This window comes from Aspergillus affinis, assembly GCF_023601865.1.
Source record: "Aspergillus affinis strain CMG 70 chromosome Unknown NODE_177_length_56191_cov_86_868339, whole genome shotgun sequence".
Classification (NCBI taxonomy): domain Eukaryota; kingdom Fungi; phylum Ascomycota; class Eurotiomycetes; order Eurotiales; family Aspergillaceae; genus Aspergillus; species Aspergillus affinis.
This window is the reverse complement of record NW_026515958.1, coordinates 46,000-56,191: the sequence shown is the minus strand read 5'-3', so window position 1 is coordinate 56,191 and position 10,192 is coordinate 46,000. Positions and strand designations below refer to the sequence as shown.

At 51.3% G+C, this 10,192-nt stretch overlaps 3 protein-coding genes across 3 annotated transcripts; 1 reads left to right on the top strand and 2 right to left on the bottom strand.

Moving 5' to 3' along the window:
* Positions 1-2,927, bottom strand: KD926_003246 (uncharacterized protein; the record flags this gene model as incomplete). Its single annotated transcript, XM_053094713.1, has 2 exons — positions 1-1,732; positions 1,790-2,927. Coding segments are annotated over 2 exons (2,870 nt in total), but the record flags the coding sequence as incomplete, so codon positions are not given.
* A 701-nt stretch (positions 2,928-3,628) lies between these two features.
* On the top strand, positions 3,629-6,141 carry KD926_003245 (uncharacterized protein; the record flags this gene model as incomplete). The annotated part of the gene is made up of 6 exons (XM_053094710.1): positions 3,629-3,942; positions 4,002-4,363; positions 4,961-5,039; positions 5,095-5,149; positions 5,667-5,905; positions 5,985-6,141. 6 exons carry the CDS (start codon positions 3,629-3,631, stop codon positions 6,139-6,141), a joined length of 1,206 nt encoding a protein of 401 aa, XP_052950566.1.
* Positions 6,142-8,133: 1,992 nt separating this feature from the next.
* Positions 8,134-9,817, bottom strand: KD926_003244 (sugar porter family MFS transporter; the record flags this gene model as incomplete). The annotated part of the gene is made up of 4 exons (XM_053094709.1): positions 8,134-8,788; positions 8,853-9,177; positions 9,254-9,703; positions 9,769-9,817. The coding sequence occupies 4 exons, from the start codon at positions 9,815-9,817 to the stop codon at positions 8,134-8,136; spliced, it is 1,479 nt and encodes a 492-aa protein (XP_052950565.1).
* Positions 9,818-10,192: the final 375 nt, after the last annotated feature.

The following is a 10,192-nucleotide window of genomic DNA, read 5'->3' as shown; positions in this document are numbered from 1 at the left end:
AGTTGGCTGACACTGGTAAGAGTATCAGGATGCTCGGGACCAAGGATCTGCTCACGACCTTGGAGTGCTTGTCGGTGTATAGCCTCTGCCTCCTCATACTTGCCCTGGTTATCAAGTACTGAACCAAGATTGCTAACACTGGTAAGAGTATCAGGATGCTTAGGACCAAGGACCTGCTCATAACCTTGGAGTGCTTGTCGGTGCATGGCCTCTGCCTCCTCATACTTGCCCTGGTTATCAAGCACCCAACCCAGTTGGCTGACACTGGTAAGAGTATCAGGATGCTCGGGACCAAGGATCTGCTCACGACCTTGGAGTGCTTGTCGGTGCATGGCCTCTGCCTCCTCATACTTGCCCTGTCGCGCAAGTACCCAACCCAGTTGGCTGACACTGGTAAGAGTATTAGGATGCTCAGGTGCGCAGGGTCTTTCTAGCATCTCTAGGACGTTTCGAAATACAATCTCTGCCTCGCTATATCTTCCATCACTCTGCAGGCAGTCTCCTATTCTTGCAAGAAAGTCATGGTAGTTGTCCTGGTGTGCCTGGAATTCTGCGCTGTTCGCCAGATACAGTGCATGAGATAGGCATTCCCTCCACTTTTGTCGATTGTCATGGTTGCTATTTGGAAAAATCTTGTCCAACTGGTCGGCTGCTTTTTCTACCCAACTCTCAAGATTCTCTGTTTTTCTAAGCCAGTTTCGAGTGGCAAGATGCACCAGTCGATGAAGACTAAAAATGCTGTCATCAACCTGTGCGCTTACAAAGGAATATGCTTTGAGAAGACCTAATGCTTCCACTTTTCTTTTTGCCGAAGCTGTGGCCGGCAGAATCGACTCTGGTATATCCCGTGGGTTAATACAAGCCATGAACGACAGATAGTCGCTTGCTGTTTGATCCACCCGCTGGATTTGCATGAAGGAGACCAGCCAAGTCGTAGCCACTGGATTCTGGATCTCTGCGTAGCGTCCGTCATCCTTAAACTCCTCGCTAAGCAGTTCTATTGTGCTTGCCTCCTGTTCACCCAGCAATGACATATATCTTGCTAAGGAAATGCCGTTCTGATTGATGTAAGCCGCGGCTTGGCTGATTGCCAAAGGGAGAAAAGCAAGCTGCTCAAGGAGTGCGTCTGCCACGTGATCATCTCGAAGTAGATCTTTCTGTATTAGTAGTTTCCTGAAGATCTCCTTGCCAGTCTTCTGATCCACGTCGGGAACAGAGATCACGTTTGTTGCTGCCAGCTTCAATGCAAGCTGGCGGTTGCGCGAGGTGAAGAGTACATGGCCATTCTCACTCCGAGGGATGATATTCTTGAGTGGTGGTGCCGGGGGTTTGTCCGTAACCCACATATCCATTGCATCTGCATTGTCGAAAATAAGGATCCACTTCTCGTCGGTCTGGCTGAAGAAAGCCTGGAGCCGCTCTTTCACCTCGGCTGGCTCCACATTATGGAGCCCCACCAGTTGCGCAATGCTCATGCAAGCCTGTTCAACAGCCTCGTAGCTGGTGCACGGGATCCAGAAGATCGAACATTCAGGCTCTCTGTCTCGCATACGGTAAGCTAGCTCCAGCGCAATTTGGGTCTTCCCCACCCCCCCCAATCCAGTAATAGCAAGCTTTCTCGGTCCGTCTGGCTTAGAGACTAAATCCTCTATCTTCCTAATCTCGTCCTGGCGGCCCACGAAATGCAAATTTTTCTCAAATGGGATCATTAGGTGCCGATTGTTGCTCGCATCTATCAAGAATATAAGATATTTGACAGGACTAAACTCTTACTAGAGACATTACTGACCTTTATGGTTTGCCGGCATCCAGTACTCCAAGAAAGCCTTTGCCACCGACGCTCCGGTTGCTGCTGCATATGCCTGCCACACCTTGCTCTTGTGGCTGTCGGCATAGTCACATACCCCCTTGATAATAACACATGGAACATTGTCCCATACCCCTGTTCCCTCCATCTCAAACCCAATGACCTTCTCTCTTTTGACAATCTCATCACGATGCTGTCCAGACTTCACCACCGTGTCGGCAGAGGCAACGGGTCCAATATATATGGAGGTCTGGATGGCGTCCGAAATCTCTCGACATCGGACTTGTTGACCTTGGTCGCACTCCAGCTCGTCGCACTCCTTGCCTAATGCCTCTTCGCAAATTTGGTCAGGTACGTCACTCCCAGAACAGGAGCACCCAGCAGGAGAAGCATGGTCAGAATGCTTGTGAGGATAAGAGGCCTGGAAAAGGACATCACGGACCCTGGGATGACACCACTTGGTCCCTGTCTGTTGAAGGGAGTGAAGATACTGTTGTGTCTGATCCTGGAGTTCACTGCGGGCATTCTCGGCGCGAAGGCCATTTAGAAGAGCCCGAATTTCTCGACTAAGCCTACCTAGCGTGTCCTTCAGACCAGTCTTCGGTTGAAACCCACCAGGGTACTGTCTGCCAAAGTCATATTCGATCACCGAGTCACTGATGATCACATCGCCAAGGAATATCTCTTGATATTTGGGTGGCGGTGGGGCGCCTCCACAGATACCAACCACCAAAGCAAGCTTGATGCCTGTGTAGCTGACTAGCAGGCTGGAGGCAACACTGGCTGCACTTCCCTTGCCCATTCCAGGCATATAGCACAGGACCACATCGTGCTTGCTAATCCGTCCATTTACGTATGCATTCGCGTCGCCCCGTTGTTTGCCGTAGTGTTTCCCAAACCGATTGTAGGTTTCATCAAAAAGGGCTTCGACCGCTTCCGCCTCGAGAGGGAGGGCGCAGATAATCGCGATCGCAAAATCAATGCGGCTTTTCGGTCGCATTTCGGCAACGAGCAGCGAAGGTATCAGAGAAGCAGGACAGAGCTTCAAGCAGATTTTGCTCGGGCAAACTCTGCTTAAGATGTCTAGAGCAGGAAGGTAGGTGAGTGGAGCTGAAGTCATAGGAGAGTAAGGCAGTTTTGTGTTCGCAGCCTTGCGCTTGTTCTCCCAACCACACGCCTATGATAGCCGCCCAGAAGAGGGGTAAAGTAGGAAATCAACAGGTCGCAGCTGGCATGCCGGCGTCGTGGCGCAGTCGGTCCGCGATCGTTTTGCGCAGGAGGAGTGTCGTTTTTGGTGGAAACAGACCGGTAATCCGGAAGACTGATGGGTGGCTGACTGCTGGGTTTCAAATTGAGAGCATCCGTAGGCGGTATAAGCGCTAGCCCGCCAGGAGACCCTATCTGTTCTTACCTCAATTGACGCTCTTCCTAACGTGCGTGGGCCATCCAATTTCAGGGCTCCCCAGGTCATCACGGGTCACATACCTCGCCGACCGAGGAAATCCCATTGGGATAGCGCAATGATGACAAGGATTTGGGGAAATTGAAACCACCGTTTCACTTCATTTCATCTGGTGCTTACGCGCAGGGGTGCTGCTAATAATAATCGCCGCATGAGAGCCTTCGATTAAGCGCCGGCAGGGATCAGTCATTCTCGGCGGGTCAGTAGGAGCAATTAGATTCCTTGTTTATGGACCAGGATAATTAACATACTGTCAATGAGAGATTGCCATTTAGGAGTGACTGGGGGCCTATATATAGTAGTTGGTCCTGGGGCATCCCTTCCTCACTGCTTAGCCGGTTTTTCGATTTATCAGGCTTATGGACGGACTTCAAGTCGCTCCCACGCAACAAAAGGCAGTCAACCGAGATGCCGAAGGCTTGCAGCCTATCGTTCCGCCGGGGACGGTGTACTACGGAACTACATACGATCCTGACCCAACGACCGAGCCCCTTAAAGCACCTGCGAGAAAGAAGACTATCTGTGGCTTACAACCGGCGGTGTTCTGGCTGTCGGTGATCATCGCAGCGTTGATTGTTGGAGGAGCCGTGGGGGGAGGAGTCGGTGGTTCGTTGGCCAGCAAGAATCACGACACGAATACTTCACCTCAGTCAACGGGCACCGCGATATCAAGGTATTTATAAGCCCCGGTGTGACCTAGGAAATATAGCAGAGGCTAAGCTGGCGAAGTAGCGCTTCCAGTCCGTCCACTACCCAAGAAAAAACGACCATGTCGGCGACTTCGTCTGCCCCCGCCACCTCCGGCACCAGTGGACTCGCCTCGGATCCCTGCCCGGCCATCAATCAAACCACCATTCGAGCCTCCACTGGATCGCTGTTCTCGGTTCTCTGCAGCGTGGACTGGCCGAACGGCGTCAAGTCGGCCGACGGAAAGGGCAAAGTGCAGGATCTGGATTATCGCACGGAATACTCGCTGGAGGACTGCATTGGCGCCTGCGTGGACTACAACCGAGACCGCACCAAGGAAACATGCAAAGGCGTCACCTATTCCGCCAACTTAACCGCCGCCTTTGACGGGGGCCAAGGAGGGAATTGTTTCTTGAAGGATAGAGTCGGGTCTTATTTCGCGACGTCAGACACCACTATGTGTGCGGGGCTTGTAGGAGGTTAATCGTTTGATGGATTACATGTACAGATATTGCTTTCTCTCCGTTATTGTCAATAATTCCCAAGAACTTTTCAATCATATCCAATTTCACTACTCCGTTCTGTGTTTTCCCTCACACGAAAGGGGAGAGTCTAGATAGACTAGCCGAGATAGGAAGGTATTTATTGCCGTGTTGTTGCCTGACTGCCTGACTGCCTTAGTCCCTGAGGTCCTTGCTGCCTCGGTGCCTCGGTGCTTCAGCATGTCTAGTTGTGTGCCTTGTCTGTGGAATCCAGCGTGTGAATGGTTTCTTCATGGACAGACAATAATGCGTACACATTCACGTACGAAAACTGATTGACTTACTTCTATATGGAACATTCTGGTATATGTGCGAGGGATCGAACCTGTGAAGGTGTCAACTACTGTGTACTTGTCAAACCCTACCGTAGATGAAAAATGTAGAAGACCACGCGGAAAAGGTAAGCCAGGGAACATGGGACAGCCAAGTACAGCATTACTCGACTGGACTAGGCTTCTATAGTCTATTTGCCTAGCGCAGAAGCCCGACCTTGGGACATGGCATCCTGGAAGCGTCTACTGGTCGCTGAATTTCGTCCACGGTAGGTCTGTTCCGAACACTTGTGCAGGAGATTCATGCAATTACAATGCCAATAGGAGTGTCTGGGATCTCAACCACCCACATTCCTTTGAGCTCGGTATCATTTCCCCCGTAAGTTTGTCCTCTTTCTTCCCGGACTCAACGCCCCGTGAGGAACTAGGAATAGGGGGTAAGGGCTGGAGTCTGAGCTTACTATGCGTAGAAAATATTGGTTCTCTGGAAGGTCTCGCTTGTGCTGCAGTGGGTCGACTACTATACGCGAATGAGACATAATGGCTGCATCTTTGCTGGCTTTCGGCACTACTCGGGTTGAGAGCCACCGAGCGCTGAGGAGTATGTCGTTTTAACGGGGAGAAAGAAATGAGCGACTTCTCCTCACAGAGGGGGAGGACATTCACTGGTGAGCCTTTTTCTTAAGTATAATAGTTATTCTTTCCTATCCTCTACCTGTTCTCATTTGACCCATTTGAGTAATTAGTCCACTGCAATGAAGGTCCCATTGACTTGCTTCTTGGCCGTGATTGGCTTCACACCCTCGGCCCTGTCTCACTACAACCTAGAAGCTCTGGTGGTCAACGGGGTCATCACGCAGCCGTATGAGTACGTCCGTCGCACTACGAACGGATAGAGTCCCATCGGCGAAGTGACTTCCCCTGACATGATTTGTAACGAAGGGGGTATAAACGATGACACAATGGCGGCAACTAAGACCTATATCGTGTCGCCTGGTGACCAGATCGGGTTCACTGTCAATATTGAAATTGGTCACCCGGGCCCTTTAGCCGTCAATCTCAGTCGAGCCCCCGACGGCGTGGCCGCCAATGCCTATAAGGGAGAAGGAGACTGGTTCAAAGCTTACGCCATGACGTACACCCATATTGACCAGTAAAATATCCAGTGGGGCAATTTTCACGATGGTCAACCAATTCGCAATTTTACCTTCCAGCTCCCCCAGGATCTGCCCCGCGGCGAACACCTGTAGCCAGGCCCGGTTCTATATTGGATGTGCGCAGCTCAAGGTCACTGGACATGGCGATGGAGTCCCCAGTCCCACAGTGAAAATCCCTGGTGTTTACGATGGCACGAGCCGGGTCTTCTGGTGAAGATTGACAACCCAGTTCCCACCAGCTACGAGGCACCGGGGCCAGTGACCTGGCCTAATGGATGCGAGGACGGGACGCCCAATCTGATTGGAGAGGTCAGTGATGGTGACTGCCGGGCTGAGTAGGGCGGAAATGAAGGAGTCTTACAAGCGAAGGGATTGGCCTGTTACTTTCCGGGTATTGCACTGTTATTAGAGCGGAGATATTGAGTTACAGGTGTTTACAGGTGTTCCTTTGTCAGCCTAGATTATTTGCAATCCCCCCTACAGCTAACTAAAGGCCACTGAGATCTTGCTTTCTATGTGGCCAATAAAGTATGACCAAAGCTGCTAAGGAAGACGATAGATCAGCAAAGTTATCTCGATCATGAAGCGCAGGAAAGCATCAAATACACACAGAATCCAGTGATGGTTCCAGAGCAAGAGTGTGCTGAATACATTCGAAAGAACTGTTGATTGACTAGTAAAGTGAAATGTCAGGTTTTCAAAGAACGTTTATCATCCGCATCGCAAGTCTCAAAGCGTTGAGGTGAGTGCAGTCCATGAGCACGGCCAGCAGATAGCGAGGAAAATAACTGTGCGGTGACCACGAGGCCAGCACGACCCTCTTCCACCATCCATATATTGACCATTCGGCGATAGTGCCGAGGAGGGAGCGAACCGAAAGACCACCGAATCGGCATTCTATCGTAAGACAGAGTTCAACTTTGGGGGATTGGGGGGGGATTGATCGGGGCTGAATAGAAGTATTTTCTTTGTGCGGCAATTTGTGAGAAAGCAATGCTACACGATTTCGCTGATTCACGTTACTCGACTCGTCGTGTGGTGGCCGTCCTGTAAGTTCTGGACAAGTCCGATGACCGCGTCCGTCCGCATCTTGTTAATGATATGAAAATTATTTCGAAATAGCGAATCCTGTATATGGTATAATTTCCAACACACGTCAGGAGAGAGGGTCACCGTAGAAATGATTGCTGAGCGGTCTGGGAGATTGGAAAGAAGGAATCGGTCTGGCGGCACGATGCGAACACTTTGTGAGCGGTTGGTCGATCAAAGATCGAGAATTGTAAATGTTCTCTTCTCAAGCATCTGTCGTGGGGTAGGCAAAGAAGAAGAGGGAATTCGTGAGGTAACGCCATGACACCCGCTAGAAAATCAACAAGACTATGAGGTCAATATTTCTGGATAACACTGGCGGGGATGCACGAGGCTACTCTGGAACCTACCGTAACTAGCGAGCAGCCAGCTCAGGGACGTAGGCCCAGAATGCATTCCATGTAAGATTACATGACCGGTACCGCCCGAGTCTTCAGTCAGAAGAGGGCCATTTTATGAGGGAAAGTAGAACGGAGGGCTTCAATGGACAGCTACTGCTATCGGGATGACTGGCGGCGGCGGCGACCCTTTGACCTCCTTGCACCGCATACTGACCAGTCTTCGTCGCACTTAACTGAGTAGGTAGATATAGGTTTCAGCTGACAGGGAGCCACTTGAATACTAGCTCGCGGAGTCCTGAACACCCCGAAGAAAGGTACCACGCTGGAGATGGTCAGGAGAGTAAGCATGGTGCAGAAAAGATTCGGGCCCACCTTGGCGCCATGTTGGGGCTGAAGTTTCACAGGTGGATTTTTCTTTTTTGGGAGGTAGCATCTAGATCCCAGGCAGTTCTTGTGGTAGACCTCCCAAGGATTTTAGTTACAATTAGCGCCGGTTTAGGGCAAGCAATGTCGTAGTCGGTATGTGGACATGGCATGTCTGGCATGCCCGATCGAAATCTGCCTGTTTTTCCGTGGCGAACGTCCACATACTCCGACACTGTGCATTGTGGCTTTGAAGCACAGAATGAATGGATGAGAGCCCTCGATAGTTCGGATATCACTACCAAATCACGACTAAAGACCTAATTACTAGCTGGCCTAAAATCCCCCCCCTTCCCTGCAGTCCACCTTTCCCCGACACCAGCATAAGGTGTACTGCGTATACCAGAGCAAATTCACTTCACCCGGGACTTCCGATTCTCCTCAAACTCAAATTTGCTGGACAATGCCTGATCCTTTTCCACGGCCGCGAGTGCGCCCTCGGGGTCTTCCATAGCGTGCGGAACCAGCTGATCGCCAAAGAGCTTGTCCATCTGCTCAAGCGAACGACCTTTAGTTTCGGGGTAAAAGAAGTGGTAGCAAGTAAGAGCGATGACGTTCAGGGCAAAAAAGAGATAAAAATAGCGAAAACCGACGGTATCAAGCGCATAGGGAGAAAACTGGGCAAAGACCAGGTTGACCGTCCAGTTCGTAAACGTGGTCAGGGAGTTACCTAGGGCTCGCACCTCCACCGGGAAAATCTCCGCGGGATAAACCCAGGAGATGATGCCAGTAGGCGTATAGAAGAGGCTGAAGACAAAGTTCATGGCTACCATGGACCGCAGCTGGTGCGCGTTCTCGGGGCTCATGTATTGGGCCTGCACTGCGTTCACAAGCAACGCCGCTGCACACCCCGCGGCGCCCACGATGAGCGGCTTAATACGTCCAATGCGATCGAGCAGGAATAGTCCAATTGTGCAGTACACGATAGAAAGAGCACCGCTAATTCCCACAATCATAAGTGAGGTGTGGTTATCAATTCCCAAGATCTCGTAGATGCGGGGACCGTAGCTACAAACTCGTTAATATCATCCTAAAGCCAGCGCTCAGGACAGGACAGGTGAGAAAGTCTTACTAGTTAATTACGTTGATGCCAGATAGGGGCCCAAATGCCTGCACGCCGCAGCCGAGGATGAGTCGGCGACGCCAGGAGGGCTTCGTGATGATAGATCGCCAGGTGATATCTCCAAGCGCACGGTCAGCCAGGATGACGTCCCGGATTTCGCGGAACTCCAGGTCAATTCTTTCAGGATCAAGACCGCTGCGCAGGCTCTCGAGAATCTTGCGAGCCTCTTCGTGACGGTCTTGTTCCATTAGCCAGCGAGGCGACTCGTGCAGGAACCAAATGCCGCTGATGAGGATTAGGCCGGGAATATTCTGCACGGCGAGAGGGAAGCGCCCTGTTCCAGAGAAGAAGTTAGTTCGTTGCAGTGCAACGCTCGGGCTGCCTGACCGGCAAGGAAGCTTTGAACATACAGGAAAACTCGTTTGTGACAAAGGAGCAACCATATCCCAGCCATTGGGCCACCAAGAACCCCCAGCTCAACATCCACTGCAACAAACCGGCCAGAGTGGCGCGAAATTGGGGCTCGGAGAGTTCAGAGGCGTACATGGGGATCGTCGCAGTTAACATGCCAACCGCCAGGCCCGCGATAAAGCGGCCCACGATTAACATGGCCATGTTGACTGCGCCGGCCTGCAAAGCACATCCTAGACAAGAGATAATTGCGCCCACTAGGATGGTGTATTTTCGCCCAAGTTTATCCGCAAAGAGTATGTTGACCATCGTACCCGCAATGGCACCCCCCTGAAAGGACGACACGACCCCTCCAGTTACCGTCGAGCTGGGGTCGCCGAAGTATTCCTTAAAAGTGTCTAAGGAGATCGTCGAGGTGATGATTCCACTGTCATATCCGAAAAGAAAGCCTGGAAGCCGCATATAAATCAGTCAGGATAAAGGAAATTCACGCATCAGTCCACATGGAGTTTACCTCCGACTGCCAGAAAAAGGGCGGAGAAAATAGTCTGTTTCCGTCCCATCTTGGCCACTTGTTCAGGCCTATCCGTCGTAAAAATGGGTTCCGTAGAAACCGAGAGCCGCGTGCAATAGCCAAAGAGGATATTTCAATGGTGTGCTCGGATAGTCGCGAGTTTGTTAACAAGGCTCACCCCTTGTTTAAGAGGAACCTCGAGGCACCGATCACGAACCCCGGCCGGGGTAAATCAACAATGCGGGGAAAGGGTACTGGTAGTGTCGTTCGTACGGGGGATATTATACCGAGCTGACGCTGGGCAACGCATGAATAATGGATGAACGAAGTCCTCTCAGTGGGTGGAAATCACCCCAAGGGATTGCAATAGCCCGAGTTAGGGCAGCCGAGAGGAGAGGCATGCTAGAACATCAGGTGAAATGCG